The sequence below is a fragment of the Cucumis sativus genome, chromosome 1 (genome assembly GCF_000004075.3).
Source record: "Cucumis sativus cultivar 9930 chromosome 1, Cucumber_9930_V3, whole genome shotgun sequence".
NCBI classification, from domain to species: Eukaryota; Viridiplantae; Streptophyta; class Magnoliopsida; order Cucurbitales; family Cucurbitaceae; genus Cucumis; species Cucumis sativus.
The window spans coordinates 15,426,930-15,447,569 of NC_026655.2; the positions used below are offsets into that span (position 1 = coordinate 15,426,930).

At 28.1% G+C, this 20,640-nt stretch overlaps 1 protein-coding gene and 1 long non-coding RNA gene across 2 annotated transcripts; one reads left to right on the forward strand and one right to left on the reverse strand.

The window, feature by feature from the left end:
* Window positions 1–204: 204 nt before the first annotated feature.
* Window positions 205–5,263, reverse strand: LOC101216337 (probable flavin-containing monooxygenase 1). The gene is made up of 5 exons (XM_004146660.3): window positions 4,605–5,263; window positions 3,718–3,973; window positions 3,376–3,551; window positions 1,194–1,555; window positions 205–989 (listed from the first exon to the last, which is right to left on the reverse strand). The coding sequence occupies exons 1-5, from the start codon at window positions 5,058–5,060 to the stop codon at window positions 638–640; spliced, it is 1,602 nt and encodes a 533-aa protein (XP_004146708.1). The 5' UTR covers window positions 5,061–5,263; the 3' UTR covers window positions 205–637.
* LOC116402226 lies at window positions 4,925–6,647 on the forward strand. The gene is made up of 2 exons (XR_004214683.1): window positions 4,925–5,231; window positions 6,492–6,647. It is a non-coding gene; the product is annotated as an uncharacterized LOC116402226 (long non-coding RNA).
* The last annotated feature ends 13,993 nt before the right edge of the window (window positions 6,648–20,640 follow it).

The window sequence follows — 20,640 nt, forward strand, 5'->3', positions numbered from 1 at the left end:
AAAAAATAAATATAGTTATCATTTAAATGTTAATTTCTTCCAAATAAATTATAACCCACAATGCCTAGTTCAACAACAAATGAGAGAAAAATAGGTAGATTGTTCATGGCCCTGGATTATGGTCAAAATAATGTCTTAATCATTTGGACTATATATACTTGAGTGTGAGAGTAAAGTAAAAACATAATTATATCATCCATTACCTTAGCTTATAAAACAAGCGTTTATATACATATATTCATAACTAAAGATTTGACGTACATTATTCAACATTTCTCTCTCAATCAAACCATACTATTACTTCTAATAACTTATTCCTAAGTAGAGAGAGAAAAATGAACAAACAAAGTAAAAGACATATTGATAAGAGAAAATAATATTGGAGAATCGTTAAAAATAACAAATTTGACAAAATATTTACAAGCTATAGTAAAATATTATGTTCTATCAATAACAAATATTTGGTATTGATAGCGAGTGATAGAAGTCCATCAATTTCTATATCAATCCAAAATTTTTGCTATAGCTTGTAAATATTTTAATTTATTTTGCTATTTTAAAAAATACTCCAATAATATTCTTAATTTTATTTATTTTTAGTTAATATTGGGGAAATTTTAATTTTGGGTATGTGAATTTACTCATTGCTGAGACTTGCATAATCGGAAGGCAGATAAGGATGAAAAAGCTCGGCCAAAATGGACTTCTTCCTAAAGTACTTCCGTCCCATATCTTTGCAAAGTTGATCGTTGTACCAAATATTATTAATTCCAACACAAGATCTCCAAAAGTATTCCCCTGCATATTCTTTCATGTTCATCTCCCACGAGCTTATTTCATCCTCCATTTCTTTTATGCTCGGTACCTTGAAGCTTCCATCAAGCACATGTACTAGCCATTGGCATCTCATGTCCGAGCTAAACAAGTCCGATATCCCCTCTGCGTACCCGATCACCGCAAGCTGTGGAATCCTTGGCTGAATCACCTGTCTGCACTCATGGTTTCGGAGATTAATGTTATGATTGATTTTATCCAAACAATTGTCAATTCAAATTTTTAACAATAGTTTAAGTCAAATTTTAAATTCTAAATCTGCTGCCAAATAGATATTTGAAAACATGGAATAAATTTGAATAAAAGATTTTGAAAACTATTCTAAAACATATATGCTGAGGTTATATATTAAGTTTTACCTGTACAGGGGCATGATGGAGGTTGGGGAGGTGGAGATGTACTTTTGGAAAGTGGTAGATTTGAAGATGGATTTGAGCTTTTGATTTCCTTGGTACCCGGTGGCGAGAACGACGACATCAGCTTCGACAGGTTGGGTGTCGTCGTCGTCGATGACAAGACCTTTTTTGTAGAAGGTGAAGGAGTTGGATTTTCTCAAGACAATGCTACCTTCTTCCACTTTTTGGTAGAATTTTTCAGGGATGGTTGCAACTTGGCATGAAGAAACCTCTACAAAAAAGCTATGTTTGGGTAGCATTCCATGTTTCTTTAATGGAAGTTTCCATCGTAGGTAGCTCTCCACAAATTTTGAGATACCCCATCTCTGAAAATTTCCATCAAACATATTTTTATTTTATGACGCGTGTGATAGAGAAAGAGGAAAAATAATATCATGGTTGAAACATTATATGATCTAAAATGACCTAATGATCATTAGAGGTTCGGCCTCACTAGCCACCACCTCACATTTGTAAAAAAGAAAAAAACCATTTTTTAATGTTTTCCATGTGATTTAGGGTTTGGGAGAGTTATTTTATGCCTAAATTCATGTTTCTTCCAACGTTGTTGATGTTTGATAACCAAAAGAAAGTGATTTTAGAAAATTCTTTCAAGTGAATTTAGGGTCATCCCCAGGAAGATTTCTATGTGATTGTTTTTTTAGCAATTTCTCTCCCATTTCACTCTACTTCGTCATAAAATTTTGAGAAAATTTGCATTTTTATTTTTATTTTTTTAAAACTTTTCACTGTTCTTAAAACAACAAAATAAATCAAAATATTTACAAGCTATACCAAAATTTAAATTCTACCAATAATAGAAATTGATAGACTTCTATTATTGTCTATCAATATAAGTAATAGAAGCATATTAGACATGGATAGAATCTAAATTTTTTGTTATATGTTATAAATATTTTTTCAAATTTGCTATTTTAACAATTTTTATTTTCTATTATTAATCTAGTGATTCTAAAATTATTATCGTTAAAAGCAAATATTAATCACTTAAAAATACATTCAATCAAATTTAAGAGAAAACTATTTTTTTTTTTAATTGAGAGTTTTGCCAATTGATGTGTTTGGTTCTAATTTTCAAAACATATTTGTTTGGTCCCTAAAATTTTTAGAATTGGACCCTTTGTTTTTTTCATCTTTGAGCTTTCAACACGTGTCCTTTTATTCTCCAATTTTTAGAAAATAGGTTGAAAAGGTCTAGGTAATAATATGACAGTTTGAATTACAAAAATCAGTTTTAAAAAATACTTAGAGTGAAGCCATAATTTTTTTTTTTTTTTTCTAATTCAACATAAAAAAATTATTGCAGAGATTTTTTTAACCTATTCTTTGACTCAAAATGTTTTTTTTTTAAAAAATTAAAGATTAATTGAACTTTATCTTAAAAATTTACTGACTAAAAAAAAAAAGTATGTTTTGAAAATTCAATAAGCAAACTCAACTAAAAATTTAATTTAGAAAGTTACACTTTTATAATACCAATCACAATTAAATAATTTAACTTAAAATAGTAACAAATTTCAATCTCAAACATACCTTTAAGTACATATTAAAATGATAGTATAAAAATTACTTTTAACAAATCACTTGTTAGTTAAAATTATTCTTCAATGTCTCATTGGATTGCAAGAAGATTGTGTGGGTGTAGCAAATTGATTACTTTTCTTTTTAAATTTTGTTGTAGTTAATTGCCAATTAATTAAATTATAGGGACTATATTATTTGAACATTGTGAACAGAGGCATGCATGTTGTTCTCTCTCTCACCTTCTATTATTTTTTTTTTTTTTTTGAAGAAATAACTTAAAGATAATATAAGAACATAATCACACCTTCTCATGAAAGCTAAATTAGCCAATCATATAAGATGTATCTAATTAACACTCTTTACCTTTTTTGTGTTTAGTAGGTTTCTAATTATATTTATATATTGATGGAATGGATTTAAAGATACATCTTATCAAAGGAACTATGATAATAGTGCTGTGCTTACACACTTAAAACCACTCATCTCTGTTGGAAGAGGTTGGCATGCACTCAAATAATTTATCTATCAAAAGAGGGAGAAGAATATATATATATTAAGAGAGAGAGAGAGAGAGAGAGAGAGAGAGAGAGTCTTTTCTCACCATGGGGGAAAGTAAGGTGGCGATGACACTGAGTAGGAAGTTCTCGCCAGGTTTGTGAACCAGTAGTTCAGAGAAACGACTATTATACAAAAGACCAATATCGATACCCCATGCTTGGTCAGAAGGAGTCAACCAATGGGGATTTCTTACAAGCAACGTGCATGGGTTTTCCGCTCCTGCAAAACCTCTCACTTTCATTAGTAATATTATCCTACCAAATAATAACAGTACCCTAAACCGATTTTTTGAGTGAATAAAGATGTGTTTTACAGTAATCACTTTTAAGCAATGCAGTAAAAAGTGGTTAAACATAAAAAGGTGATTAGTTAAAATTAATTTCACCATTTGCTTCAGCACATTCCATTGCTATATCCATGGCTGATTTGAGAGATCCAACAACTGCAATTTTTTTGCCTTTCACTAACTGAGTGCAAGCTGAGACACCTTCTATTTTGTTCTTAGAGATGGAAGCATAATCCATTGAGTGAAGCACTTTCCCACGAAACACTTCTGGGCCTTCATTTGGTGGGAACTCTGGTATGTATGGCATCCCACTGTATTTCCCAATGCACAATATCACAAACCCAGCTTGATGAACCTGCCATATAGAAAATATAGTCGTCTTTGTAATAATATTACTCTTGATCTTCCATAAATATTTCGATACTAATCTTACAGTAAAATTCTAGCTGTGCATGCAAAATTTCTAAAACGAAAAATATGGACTCACACCGTTACACCTATTCTATATTCCTATTTTTCATCCAAAATTATAAATGATTATTTTTAATTTCTATAATAGCTTTGAAATGTTTATGAAAGGTCAAAATTTTTATATGCTGATGGTTAATATAAATATGTATATAAAATTAAGGATAGTTTTGAAAAGTTTATACATATGCTAAATTTTTTTTAGAGAATAATGATATTTTTGTAATAAATGTAAAAGTTAGAGGTTATTTTTTGTTTCTTAGCTGTAGAGAAAATTATTTTTATGTACTTTTTCATGAATATTAGCAACTGTATATGAAAGATATGATTGAAATTATCTTACTCTCTCACTTTTCTTTTCTAGAAAAATAAATATATAAATATTCTTGGTGTGTGATTGGAGTAAAGACAGAAAAGTAGTGGGTGCAATCTAGCTCGAACCAGTATATAATGGAGGAACAAAACAATATAAATGTATCACTAAACCTAAAAGTTAAGAGGGAAGAAGCAACAAAAACCTGAACCGTATTAGTTTTAGTGTTTTGAACTTCAAGGATCCATCTAGGTTCCTTAGCAAAGGGGAGGCCAGTTCCTCCCCAGAGCTGAGACGATGAGTAACTCTCCGATTCATCAACTCCATCGGTATCGTAATCAATACTGAGAACACGAGAATTGAAGTTGATGAAGGGAAGGAGATCAAAATGAAGTGCATAAGAATGGAGATAGTCAAGAACTTGTTGATGGGAAGGATAATCAGTCTCAACAGAAGAAGGCCAAGGGAAATCACAGAATTCATAAGTGCTTTTGTGGTTTTGAAGTTTGGTTGTGTTGATGGTTCGAGCCCACACCCCTCCAATACCGTCTTCGGCCTCGTAAACGACAGGGTGTAACCCCTTCTGAGCTACATATTTGCAAGCAATTAGACCACTTATTCCAGCCCCAATTATAGCCACTGACTGCTTCATTTCTGCCATTAATAATTATGGTGCTATTAATATGGCTAACTTTTTTTCTCTTTGCCTTAGCTAAGTGTTTGTAATTTTTGCTGTGGTCTTTGCATGGGAAGGGACTCTCCTTATATAATGAATTTATGTGGTTGGGGATGCGTGAATGCATGCCCCCACTATCCTCATTCATTATTGAAGGTAAATTTTAGAGATTTAGGGTTTAATGTTTAGGGTTTTTGGATTTAGTGAAGGAAAATGTAAATGCATGCCCCCACTATCCACATTCATTGAAGGTAGATTTTTAGTGCAATAATACTTTCTAATGTACCTTTGATTATATCTATTTTTTTTCTTTTACAACGATAAAAAACTCAAAACACTCTTGATTTGTCTAAAATCGCTTTCCTTCTAAATTTTTTTGATGTTCCACAATGGTTGAATTTGAAAATATCCAAATCAATCACCAGAAGATTATTTAAGTGATTTTCATCTCGTGATTATAAATTTGTGAGTGATTTCTTTTATCATTTTAATTTTATTTCACTTTAATTTTTGCCCTTTTTATTTTCTCTCTAATAACTTTATAAAGTTTATCTTCAATTTTATTACTATGTTTTTTTCTAAAAAATTGTTTTTACACTTGTTCTCTCTCTCATGATTTTTTCTCTTGAAATCTACTCTCCATCCTCTTATATTTTCTCTCTCCAAAATTAATCTTCATCCTCTTTATTAAATTTGTTTATCTAATTTTATATCTCTCTCTTTAAATTTTTCTTTTGTAACATTTTTATTTCTGATTGAAATGTTTCTCTACGCCTTCATATTTTTTTTTCTAACTTTTATTTCTCTCTATAATTCATTTTTCAATTCCGAATGTATGGGTTTTCTTTAGTAATTTGATCATTCTTAAATTTAATTTGAAAACAAACATTAATGATTTAAATATACTTTTAATTAAATTAAATCACAAGTATGTAATTTATTGTATTAACATAGTTTATAACACACTCTTAAAATACTAATTATATTTAGATAATTTAGCACAAAATTTTATTGTAAAAGGCAATACCAAACATGTTATAGATCATTGAAAATCACTTTTAGAAGTCTAATCAAATATGGGAATGATGGTATAAACAAATCAATTTGGGTTTTACAAAAAAAAAAAAAAAATCCTTCAAAATAAAAGTTATTAATTAGAGTAATTATAATAAATTACAATTTTAGGGTAAAGTGTATAAAATAACTATAAAAAATTATAAATACATCAATGTCTATATTATATCCGTAATATGACCTATCAATCATAAATTTTAATAGATTTGGTTACATTTGTAATATTTTAAAAATGAATATATTCTAATTACTAGTTTTGAAACCGTAAGTATTAATTATTTTGATCTTTTAATATTATTTTAATAAGTGGTAATCATGACATTTGTTTTTGTTCAATTCAAGGTGTTCCACATCCAAAATATTGGAAAGATCGAGAAGGAGAAAGGAATGATTGAGGACATTGGATAGTGACTAAAGTTGAAAGATTATAAAGACATTGATATTAAAATTTTGTATTATAATGCAAATATAAATAAGAATTAAAGTTTTACTATATAATTATAGCAACCTTTGTTATTAAAAATAAACGAAGAATGGCTTTTAGGTGAGAAAAGCATGAAATTTATTATTAATTAATTTTAAATAATTCATTAAGTGAATTTTTAATGAATATGATAAAATTGTGAAGAAACTTAATTATATTTTTCTATAAAATTAATTATTCAATCTGAAAATATGAAAAGTAAGTAGTGAAAACTGACCGTTAAAAGTATACATCTAAAAATTTATTAATCAAATTGAAATAAAAATTCAAATTTTGAATATAAAATTATAGTATTTTTGAAACCCAATTATATAGTTTAAATTAAAACAAAAGTTATAACTTATGGATTGAGTATGTAATATTTTATAACATAAAAACCAAAGGATCAAAATTAAATCTGAAACTTACGGATAACAAAACTGTCATTTTTATATATAGAATATAATTTTTTTTTATATTTTATAAATATTCTTTTTAAATTGTCATTTTTATAATTTTTTTAATATTAAAAATAATTGAATTTAAAATAACAAAACTTGAAAATATATGTAAATATATCAACCTGTGATTGTGAAATAATTATTTGACTTAACTTGTATGTCAATTTCGTGAATTTACAAATAAAAACTAGCAATTTTGAGCTTGTGACTTAGAACTTTTAGTTTTTATTTTGTAATTGAAATTTCAAAGTTGACATATTTGATAAATCTTTTTGAAAATTAATTAAACCAATTTTAGAAAAATATGTCATTGAAGTACATATACTCTATATTCTTTGATTGTCCTTCTACCCTATCTCTTGGGGGATACATAGCTTTTAGTGTGTCTCACTTTGGTGCTATTAATACCAATTGAGGCGTAGAGTTTAGAAGGTAGCTTGGTGTGCGTCGTTTTATATATCATCATGCATATTTAACATGTGTGTAACAATTATATCGAAGAAGTTACCCTTGTGTTCTTTCCGACTAGTTAATAAAGTTGTGCAATACAATGTTTTTTTCTTTTAATTGTTGTTCGTAATGACTCGGGGCTTATATATTTGAAAAAACGACTCAAGCAAGTTTTAAGTTTTTTTGATTTATCTGTGTATTTTTTTTAATCATTTTTGTTCTTGTTTCTTTAGTTCCTTCTATTGTAGCTACCAGATCCACCTCATTTTATTAGTTACGGAAAAAAAGAGACTATATTAATATTTGTAATAAAAAATCTACTTTCATTTTTTTTAATTATTTCCTAATTAATTAAAAAAATAAAACATTTTTCTATAAGTTAGAAATAGAGATATTTGTTAAAATTAATTTCACCATTTGCTTAACGGGAAAATAATGAAAAATTACTAAAACAGATATTATGTGGGAAATTAATGGGAAATTACTAAAACAGATATTATTGGAGTTTATTTCGATTTTCTTTATTATTGTTGTTGTTGAAAATATGTTGCCAAGAATACCAACTATTTTTAATTGAAAGATGTGTAATTTAGTTTTACATGCAAAGGAACAAAAAGATAATAACAAAAATGTTACGTGGTTATTAATTGACAGCAAATGAGATTTAGACAAATTGGGTGTCGATTTTTAATGTAGCATTAGATCTATCTTGAGTTTGAAATAAAATTTACGTAGAATTTTGGGACTGGGTGGAAATCTAGCTTTGATTTTTTTTTTCTTGCAATACTCTTTCATGATTTTGTTCCCTCCTAGCAGGATCACGATGAAGGATGTAAATTCCTAACGTCCTTCACCATTAGACTTTTCTATTTCACTAGATTGTAAGCAAGTTAGATACGTTTCTTTTTGGCATTGATCATTTTCTTATTAGTTTTGGACAAAGTTAGAGTTCTCTTGTCCCATGTGTGTACCACTTGTGTCGATGGAGTTACCTTTTGTTATTCGTTCTACTAGTTACTGAAGTTGTACAATATAAAGTTTAATTTTTTTTTTCAATTGTTGTTCGTAATGACCCAAGGCCTTTATTGAAGGGACTCGAGCAAGTTTTTCTCGTTGTGACATTTTTCTTTGATTTGTGTGTATATTTTCTATTATTTTTACTCTTAGATCCTCCTCATTTTATTGCAATTCAACACCTAAAAAGAAAAAGACTATATTATTGTTTTTAATTAAGCGTTTAGTTTCATTTATTTATCTGTTTCCCAATTAAGAAAATGAAAGATTTTTGTATAAATTAGAAATAGTGATATTTGTGGGACAGATTATAAAAAAAACAAAGATTTTGAGTGGGTGTTTCTCTCAAACTTTTTTCTCTCACAATCAATGCCTATTCTCATTGCACGTATACCCTTCTTCTCCATTTTTATTCACCTCATACAAATATCTCACTTCCCTTTCTTCTCTCTTTTCCTTTTCATTTCTTCCCCACACATTTTATATTTGTTAAAGGTCAGAACTAATAAATTAAAAAGTCGATAACCTTATAATTACCGTATAATAGCTCTATGATATTTTTAATTTTATCATATTTTCAATATACAAAAAATCAGTGTCGTGAATAGTTTTTTTCTAAATGTTTTTCATTTGATGCGATTTTTCTAATTTAAAAGACCAATTAAAAGACATATATCCAATCTTCAAAATTTCATCCGTTTTCACTTATGATATATAAATACATACTAACAAGAGTTAACCATTTACACTTAAATAAAAAAATTGGCCATCTTTTTACTCCTATTTTGTAAAAAAAATAAAATATACATATGTATATTATAAGTTAGTCAATTTCTTACTTGATTAGTTGATTAATTAAAATTAACCATCTCTATATTTGACAGATTGCTATATACATATTGTAACCATTTTTCTTGGAACGTTATTTACAATTAATTCAATTCTTTCATTAACTTTTTTTTGTCTTAATTTGACTAATTTTGTTGATTAACTTTTTGTTTTATAATTTTTCTTTTATTTAACTATTTTAAAGTTTTGTTAACTAAATCGATTAGTTAGACTAATTAAAGTACTAAGATAGGTAGATAAATAGTATAAGTGATAACTTTTTAAAATAGATTTCGGTTGTCATAAACTTTATGTCGTTTTAAGGTGAGCTAAAGTTGGTATTATTTTAAATTAAATAAATTTGTCGCTTCAAGATATAACTTTGGGTATGAATATAATCCTCTCTTCTTCATTTATGGGGAGGAGACAAAAGGAAAAGGCCACAAAAATAAAAGAAAATAATAAATAAAACACCCTAGCTTCCATATCTCCATCTTCTTTTTGTCTAAATCTTTAGCTTCCATAGCCACCACTTCTCTGACCCTTCGTTCTCTTACAAAGAAACCAAAAGATCTACAACTTTTCTTTCGTTATCGCTTCTAGCAATCCTTAAATCTCCATCTTTCTCGTAAAATCTCTCTACAAATATCATGAATCTAACCTATACAAAAGAAACTTACCCTTAGAGATGTATTCACATGACCTTTAGTCTCAATGAATCACATCTCAAATAACAATTTTAATTGAATATCTTATAAAACAATTTTGAATTAAGTAATTTGAAAGTTCGATTTTCTAAAATTTTTGAGATAAAGAAATTGATTTGTTAGGAGTCCGAGATCGATCTTAAATATGTTTTTATTAAAATCTCAATATACTAAGTTTATGTTTGCTTAATTTATTATGATATTTTACACGTGTTTTTACCAATGATCTTACTTTCCTAATTTAAATTTCTCCAAGTTTTAAAATCTTTTACAAAAACTCTTTTTCTTTTAACTCATTTAGAAAATTTTCTTTTAAAGTTATAAATTTCTTTTACTGTTTTTCCAAAGTTACAAATTATTTTTATTGTCTTTTCAAACATTCAAAATTTAATCTACGACTCATAAGATTTTTTAATCAATCTTTTTTAATAACTTATATTGTTTTTATTAAACAAAATATGAAATCTAGAAAATTTAGGAGTTCGATTTTTTAGAATTCTTAACAGGAGGGATAACGAGATTTGATCCTAAGAAAAAGTGATTTAATTAATGTTTGAAAAAAAATCTCTTTTATTATAAGGTTGTTCCTACGACGGATTTTGAGAAACTGTATTAATTTCTCACTTTCTTGAGGTGAGAATTTTATTTAATATAGTTTAATTAATGGAATGTTCTTCCCTTATTTTATGAGATCATTGGTTTAAATATTGGAACAATAGATTAAGATAAGACATCATTTTTTATAAAAAAATAAAAAATATTTTTAATTTAAAAATTCGAATTTGATCATCGTGTTATGGAGCTGGAGCAAAAGTGTTGTCTTTATAAACAATGATTCCTGAACTCAATACTAGTTTTTGCATATCAATTTCTATGATTTTATTTTTAAATTGTTCCCTTTATTTTGGTGTTCAATCACACCATAAAAAGAAGCGAAAAAGATTGGTGCTCGCTTCTTTTTTTAATTTGTTTTGAAATCAACCAATTTGGAGGACATCGACCGCTTGTGAAGACAAAAGAAAATTTAAGAAGAAATTGTCTTAAATAGCAAAAAGAAAAAAAAGAAAGTATTTACAAAATATATATAAAAAATGATTTTGCTATAATATTTTAAAACAGTAAACTAGTTTTAAAAACCTGAAAATGAGAGAAATTAAAGAATTCAAGAGTTTTATTATTATTGTTTTAATTGGCCTAAGTTAAATTTTTAAAGGGAAATTGTAGAAACAGAACATTATTTGATAAAATATGTATACTTTCTAAAACAAATGTAATTAATTTTATTTTTTAGTTGTTTTTTGGTACGCGTACAAATATTTATTAATTTTTTTTTAAAGTGTAATTTTTAATAGTTGTTTTTGCATATCGTTAACGATTTGTTGCTACCTCTATTTATTTTAGTAGTTTGTAGGTCAAATTGAACTCAATCTTATTTGCAAATTTTAAAATAAAATAAAATATCTCTAATTTGATATATTAATTTTAACAAATAAACTATATAATTTACTATTTATTTTATAGACAACTAATTTTAAAAATAAAGGTATTCATTTAGTGATATGGTACTGATGTAAGCTATTTCGTAATGACTATTCATCTTATATCACTTGAATGAATGGACTAATAAATGGAAAAAAAATGATTGACTTACTCTATATTATTAGCATCAAATACAAAAATAAATGAATAAATAAATAATTTTTAATTTTGTCAATTGCCCAATAAATATCTTTTCCAGCTACTGGCCGCCATGTGTCACCTTTGATAAAAAATAACACTAAAATTTATTTGGTTAAAATATAGTTTTAGGCTTTCCAATTTTAAGTTTCCTTTTTATTAGAACACTTACAAATAAGAAATTAAAAGATATTTCCTAAATATCTCTTTAAAGTAATAGATATTACTTATATTTAGGAATATTTGATCATAAAAAAGTTCTTTTTTTTTTTTTACTATGTAAAAAACTGAAATTTGAACATAAAATTTTCAAAGTTTACATTTTTGGTGGAGGGTCTGTACGAAGGTAAACTGATTACCTTCGGGACAGATTATTAAAGATCATCAAGGGATTTGACATAATATCGATTGATAAGAAGTATGAATGAAAACTGAGATAATTGTACTGCGGTTAATGAATTCAGGGGAACCTGAATTCGTCTTAAATCTGTTAAGTTATGGTGATAACTTGTTAATATAACAGTTGTGATAAGTTACATATTTTGAATCTCAATAATATTTCTTATCTGAGCAAAGAAACTCGTCAAATGTAAGTCATATTTGTCAAGCTGGGTTATCTGTCGTTTTGTTACTTGTCTTCTGTGTACTCTAGCTATACTTGTAGTTAAATTCTTTTGATATAGCTAAAGGTCGTTTAACTTTTGTTATGTTAGCTATTTTTGAAATTAATCACGTTAGTTATAGCTGGATGATATTATCATCTTATCTGTTTTTCAAATTTTATATATTTTCCATCAAAGTTATTGCAATTATTTAATTCATTTTAATAAAAATTAATTTTGACATACTAAATTTAAGATGCAAGGAATATTTAAACTAGAGTTGAATAAAATAGTAACCAAAATAATATTTCAACAAATTTAATGTTTTATTGTCATATTAAATAATTATTTTTCAAGCCAATAAAGGAGTGACATTGCTTACATCCATACTTTTTATTTTCTCTTCTTCTTGGAACAAATATATATATATATTAAAAGGAAAAAAAAGTGCAACTTAATTGTTTAATTTAGAAAAAATATATATTATTGTATACTTTTCTACCTTAAAAATAGTACGAAATTAAGTACAAGTTAAATTAGATGTAATCATGGATTATATTTTCTCATTCTATCAACACCATATTTATATTCCTTTTAGCTTTGGAGTTTCATTTTTCATGCTTTTTAAAAAAATTATTTATAAGATTTTTTTTACAAACCGTGTAAGAGCTCAAAATTCATTAATATATACTTTCTAGAGATTGTAGCGAACCGGTTTTGTCAAAAGATTCTTGTAGTGGTAGGTTGAGTTGTGTCAAACGGTAACCAAACTTTTTTATATTAATTTTTTCTATCATTTATTTATTTTATTTTTGCAATTAATTTGATGATATACTAAATTTCTTGAAATTAATTGCTATGATTGTCTCTTTATATATTATTGCCCATATTTGTTTTAATGGGTAGTTCTTAAATTTCTATATTCATGGACAATCATAGTCAAATTATAAGGTGTTTTAAAAACGTTACTTACTTTTATCGTGCAATTTGGAGCAAATTTAATTGCATTTTTTCTTTTTGTTAAAATTACTTGTTTGTCTAAAAAAAACTTATTATTTTGCTTAATTTAAGCCCACACATTAAAAAAAGAAAATTATTGTAAATAAAAAAATTGTTAAAATATTTATAAGTATAACAAAATTATTTTTTTTTTAAAAAATCAATCTCTATCATTATGTCGTTAAATCTTAAATATTTATAAATATTTAGTTAAAAATTTTTATAGAAAAGTTGATGAAAGACACGATTCAGTTCTTTTTAGATCTCCTATACGGATCCGACATGTGGCGATTCTCCAAAAGATAACATGATGATGATTAGAAAAGGCTCAAAAGCTAAAATATTGAAAAAGATAGAAAGAATATTCAAACAAATTCCCATGAAAGAGATTTTGAAAGGTTAATTGGGATAAGAATGCCTCATGCTAACCACTATACCTTTATATATCTTTAAAAATAATTCAATATCTTTTAAAACCTATTTGATCCTTCTGTTATAGAGATTGAAGGTAAAATAAGAATTTTGAAGATCATTTAACACAAAATTAATAATGATTTACTAAAAAAACCAGTAAATATATTTTTAAAGATTAATATAAAAAGAACTCAAGAACATAAATGAATTCTTATTTCACTAAGAGGGAAGAAGTTTAAATCTCAAACCCTTGTATCTTTATGATATAAGAGAATATTTTTTGTTTTGTTTTTTAGCTAAAAGTATTGGACAGTAAAGCATTTCGCCACTTCCATTCTTTTGGCGGCTTGCTAGCTAATTTGGGAAACAATGATATAACATTTTCAAATCAATAAATTTCATTTATATGAAATATCATTATGATTTTGAGAATATAATGTAGAGGGCCGAATAGTGTTTAGGACCCCAAAGAATCTAAGAAAAAGTACAAAACTTAGTAGGAGCAATTATTTCAAAGCACATGATAATATATGCAGGTAGATATGCAAACAGAAATATTCATTCAAATTTGTATAGTTATTATGAACCAGATAGATATTGTTGGATCAACATTTCAACCATTATTATTACTAAGGTCTATATTATTGTTGTGTGACAGTTTCGTGTAGAGATTTCTTTATTTTTTAGTTAAACAATTGGTATGCATGAGTGGAAATTGAACTAAAAGGCTAGCTTTGATAGGATAATTATATAATATTCATTGGACAATATGTTTGAATTGACATATTATGTTAGATTGAAGTGAAGTGACGACTTTGTTGGGTAAGCCATAAAACTTGTCTTATTAAGTTGTGTTTGCCCTAAATGAATTTTAATCATCTTGTTAGGTTCACATCATTTATAAATAATCCACACTACTTTTCTAAACATTATTTAATTGATTAGAGAGTTAAATGATATGGAAACAAAAATTTAATAATTACTAAATATAATTAGACGTACACGATAATATATTTTATTAAATAAGGTTTAAGAGAATAAATATTACGTTTAATTTTAGGATATTAGTATTAAAAAAATTATTTTAAATTAGGTTGGATAATTATTGGAGATATTTTTAAATTGATTTTTTGAATTTTGTTGGTTATTTGTTTTTCTCCCTTATAAGATATTATTGTCTGAAATTAAAAAATTTATCATTCTCATCCTTACCAAAGAATTTGAAAAGGAAGATTTCAATTAGAATTATAGACTATCGTCGTTATCTAAAATAACTCAAAGAAACAAAAAGTTTTTTCATTTAAGTGTAAGTTAAATTTGGAAAAAAATATCTTTAAAGTGCATTCGTTGTCGATGTATATATACATTGACATGATATAGATTAAAACTGTCATTATTCATATTATATCTTTTAGTTAATCCAATCAACATGATATAATAACTCAACTAATATATATATATATATATATCTCGTCGATTAAAAAGTCAAAATAGAAATCTTTTCGATGCTGTGGACAGAGGTTAGAATTTGTAAAAGAAAAAACTCTAATAACCTTCCTAAATATTCAAATATGAGAAAAATTGTAGGTATGTTATATATGCTATGGTATTTTATTATTGGCAAATACATAATAATGGATCAGCTTATGCTAAAAAAATATCTATAATAATTCAGAGAGTTGGGGTAAGAAAAGAAGAATGATAAGTAGTTTTCTAAACTTTCTTTCCTTTTTTTTTTTTGTTAATATAAACAACTAAGAATGTTGTGAGTTGTTTTTATTAACAAATAACGGAAAAAAATTTAGTGGAAGTATTTATAGTTGTTCTTTGTTTTCTAAAATCAATTATGATGGGTCAAAATAGATCGCTATCACTTATTGATTGCTTTTATTAACTATTTCCTAGTTTAAAACTCTTATGTTTTACTCTATATTGATATCTACTACTCCAAAACTTCTATAAAATATGGAAGGAAAAAAAACACTTGTAAAATTACCATATTGAGATCAAAAAACTTTTATCCTAATAAAAACTTGGATAAATATGAAGTAAAGAAAAGAACAACAAATTAAAAAATCACCGATAACATATTGATATGCATGGAGTAAGGATAAATTATAAGTACATAGTTACTGATAATGTAAAATTTACGTTGTTGATTGTGAAGTAGAGAGTAAACTTAATAAAATCATAACCGTACGACAAACCGTAAGCTTGTTATTTAACCTAAGGTTACATGAGGGGATGAATGAAAAATATATATATATATATATTTTACTTTTAAAAGTAATTCGTCACCTTTCTAAATAATAGTCTTGGGATATTCTGGGCATATTATAGGAGATATTTTAACAACTCTCCAAAGGATAATTATAAATACAATGAATAATGATACATAATAGCAACAAGAGCAATAATAAAGAGAATATAATGGAGGATTAAAGTGGGAGAAGGATGTTGATTCTTCATCAAATTATTTAATGGAAATTGAAGTGGGTATATGGCATCTTCTATGAATACTCATTTTCAACTTAAAATTTTTGGACCCCAAACATATAATTTGAATCCACACAGTTATAATATCTCCTCCTAAGTACAGAGCCTAACATTATTTGTATATATACAAATATTACCATTACGTAATTAGACAATATATATAGATATTTAAAAGTAAATAAAACTATCAAATTATGATATATTTTTAACAATATGTGGTGGAAAAATTAAACTTCTAGTTACAAAGTCGTTAGAATAAATTTTATGCTAGTTATGCTATGCATATTTTGGGGTTTATCAAAGTTAATTAATTAAACAAGTTGTTTGTAGCTGTCCAATGCGAGAACCAAAGTGTATAGGCGAGTCCACGTCCATAGGACACTAGGAAAAGACAAATAGGGGAATGTAAGTCAATATCTCGAGGATTGAGTTGACTAGGTGAGTTAGTAAATATATTCCAATTACTAGAAAATAATCTACAACCTTGAGTGTCGAAAAACAACCATTACATTGTTGGTATAACACGAAACTATATGCATGATATAACTCCATAAATGAACTATCTTATTATCTCTAATCTTGCTCGCTTACAATGTTTAATGTGTTTTATGTCTATTTTATAGGAACTAGAAAATTCATGCATCCATAGCATTACATGTCGTCTAGAATTAGTTTGGAGCAATTTGAAGAGCAAGTTTGAAAGGAGGAAAAAAGACCAAATAGGTAAGTCATAGAAAGTTCCTTGCACTGGTGGTTCTATATTGCAAGTGAGGAACTTTCTATAGCTTACCTATTTAATTCTTGTCATTTTCTGCTCATCTTTTCTCAATCGATTTTTTGGAACCACCAGAGCAAGGATCGTCTATGTTTGAAGCAACCTCATGTTTCTTTTGACGCAGCTTGTAGTAATGTTCAACTTCCCTTTTTGCACATTCTGCCCATGTTCCTGTGATCATATTAGCTAGATATGTTGAGGAAATGTTTTTAGTTTTTATTATTCATGTAATTTCTCAACCTACAAACATGTACTTTTTTAATATTTGAATTAATTTTAATATAATTTCGATTTGATATTATAATAATTTTTTATTAATTTTACTTCAATTATTTTTCGAAATTTGAATCGAATTTGATCCTAATAGTGAAAAACTTAAATAATAATATATTACAAAAACGTTTTTCTGACGCACAAAACATGTCGGCATGGACACATATTGTCAATGTTGGAATTTTTTGTCCTAAAACTCGTAGTTTGTAAATCATATTCTGTTCAATAAAGTTGTTATTGAGAAATTAAATATTATAATCTTAAATCCAATAAATCAAGTTCCAAGGCTATTTTTGAATAAACTTGAACGTTATGTGTAAACATAAACGTGGATCAAGTTCGAGTATATAGCCTAAATAGTTTATAGTATATGAAATAAAGGTTGGGCGCCTTATTTAGAGAAACTATGGATGCGGCCCACTTTGTAGTACAAACGAGGTGATTCTAATCGTTCATGTAGAGACATGAAAGTGGGGGCATCCTATGTAAAATGTTTACATAAGACTGAACCATGAATTAGTCTTTTTTACGTTATAACACCGTTTACTGTTTAAAACTGACTATCTCAATTATTGATGACCTAGGTAACTTAGTCTTAATCCTGAGTTAACTATGAACTCCTATTTACACGAGATTATCTTTAGATCTGCATAGGTGAGGGCAGCTCATCAGCGTTGGCCCAATAAGCCTCCCATTTCAGGGGGAAGATCGGGTGGATAGCTGGGAGCATAGGGTACAATATGAAATTCACTTCTACCCGCTTTAGGGTTAGTAGATAGGTTGTTCTCTTAAGCACTGAATCCAAGTCTTGAACAAAGGGCCCCACCCTCTCATTGGCCCGAGAGGGATTAAGTTTATAGGTTGAACCTTAAACCAATTGTTCAATAGTGGATTAGTGGGACTTAAGGAGCAAGATGTAATCTTGGGGGTAAAACGGTATTTTGACCCAGCCAAGGTTACGAGCAACCTGTGAAGGATTAACTTACTGATTATGGTTTTATCAAATGGACACAAATATATCTATAGTGAGGGGAGTGCAACTACGGGACTTTAGTGGAATGACCCGTTAGTTAACGAATGTTGATTAACTCGGTTTAAAAGAGTTTAGCTAGTTAATCTTGAATCGTTGGAGCCCATGATCTATAGGTCCATTAGGTTCCTCTGCTAGCTCATATGGATTAAACTTAGAACAGTCTGATGAAATAAGTCGAATTGTTCGAATTGGGAGAAGAAAGAGAAACCGACAAATATAGTGATATAGTCATCGGTCTTCTAATTAAAATAGAGCTTTATGTTTTACATACTATAAGCATGAATGCGGATTCATACTAAGAAGCTCGGAATTGATAGAATTGGTCAAAAATAGTAAAAAAGTCAAAATGTTGACTTTTGACTTTGAAAAGTCAAACTTTGACCGGTCTTATATTCAAATGTGATTTGAATTTTGGAAAAAATGAATGCGGATTCATGCTCGGGAGGTTGGAATTAGTCAAGACGGACAAAATGGTAAAAAGTCAAAATATTGACTTTTGACTAAGAAAAGTCAAAGTTTGACTTTTGACTAGAAATATCTAATGATCATTTTACCCTTGGACTAAGTTAGTTGGAAAATACAACATTTTGTTGGATAATCCCACTAACTCTTAGTGGGATATGTGGCTATATGAGATATAGACACCTAGCCCACTAAGTTCCACTAATTGTTAGTAGAACATTAGGTGTTGAGATTTGGCAAATTAATTGCATGGATTTTTGCATGTAATTAGGTTATAAATAGAGGTGTTTTCAAATGTTGAAGGACTTTTGCCTCTTTTATCATTTTCATCATCTCAACCAAAGAGAAAAAAGAAACCTTCCAATCCCATTTTATCTCCATTACTTTCTACACCAAAATTGGGTCCCACAACCTGGTTCTTTGTCTAGAGGATAACAGTTGAGTACTAGTGGTGGTCTCGGCTACTTTTTGAAAGCTTCAAAGGTAATATTTCCTAAAACCCTAATTTGATTAGTTTATGGTTACATGTTAATTGTGGCAATTAGGGTAGAAATTCGATTCTTTTTCTGCTGTGCATGACTTAGTTCTAACAACCAACGCTTTGACTAGACATCGGACGAGGCTTTCCTCGACGTCTCGCGCAAGTCGATGAAGCTCCTGTCAGGCAAACGTTTTTGCTGACGTCGTCGTGTTTGCACGTTAGTTTTGGCAGTCCCGACATTGTAAATGACGGCGTTCTTCTCAACGCTGGTTTTGGCGTCGAGATAGGTATTCTCGACATGTTTTGGTAAATTTGCCGACGCATGTGTACATCGGATGAACCCTTACTTTTTGTACTATAATCAAATAACCTATAATCTGGACTCACATTTTAAATGGATGACTTAAGACACTCTAATTTTCTGCCATTTAGTTTTCCTCCCAGCAAGACCAAAACCCCCCATTTTTATTACTTTCCTTTAGACTTGTTTACCTTGGAGAGATTTTAACTTAGGGTCATTGTGATTTGACCAATCTTGCTAATGATATTAATAGTTAGTTAGATGTTGATAACATGTATTTTATAAATGTCGTTACTTAACAATCAAGGCGAGTGTAAAAGATCCCTACAAATAGCCAAATTTAATGACCCTAAAAGGAAAAATAAAGTAATTTTCAAAGGAGAGTCTTAACTTTATTTGTGTACGTTTTATTGAACTATACACTTCTTGTACTAACTTAAATAATAAAGTATGGTAGACTCAACACCACGTTGGTCAAAGGATTTGGGCTTAAAATAAGACTTAAGAAATGGAGCAGCAAGCAAGCGTGAGATCAAATTCACAAGAGGCAAACAACGTAAATCATCCAACATAAACTAGAGATCCAAATGGCAATACAATATTTTGGGTAAATGCACTCCTTTTTTATAGTTATAGGTTCTATCCCCATATCTACCATTGCCCTTTTGTCCTTTTCCATTCCAAACTTTTGAAAAGGCATTTGGTTTTAGAGCAAATTGGGCCTTACTTTGATGATTACTGAGCCTGTTGGCCCATTTCAGTTCCAACTATTTCAATGGAGATTGGTCTTCCAAGGTGATGACCCAATTTCAACTTTTACAAGGAAAATTCCGCTCCAACAACACTGATTATACTTTCATTTGGAATGTAATCAAATTAATGGAAATCTGAGGTTATTGGAATGGGCGAAGAACGGAGAGAGTTGGATTGAAAGCTGCATGATTTGGCATTACAAATGAAGCCCAAAAGACTCATTTTTCTACGATTTATTGAACAAGCGGTTAGAGTTTCAAAGATTAGCACAAAACCCATTTAAGACTTTTTAGCTTTGTCTT

Coding starts and splice junctions, on each gene's coding strand:
- LOC101216337 (XM_004146660.3), bottom strand. CDS start 5,060: ATGGCAGAAATGAAGCAGTCAGTGGCTATAATTGGGGCTGGAATAAGT. Junction 3,552..3,717: donor GGAATGTGCTGAAGCAAATG/GTGAAATTAATT, acceptor GAGGTTTTGCAG/GAGCGGAAAACCCATGCACG. Junction 990..1,193: donor TCCATCATGCCCCTGTACAG/GTAAAACTTAAT, acceptor CCATGAGTGCAG/ACAGGTGATTCAGCCAAGGA.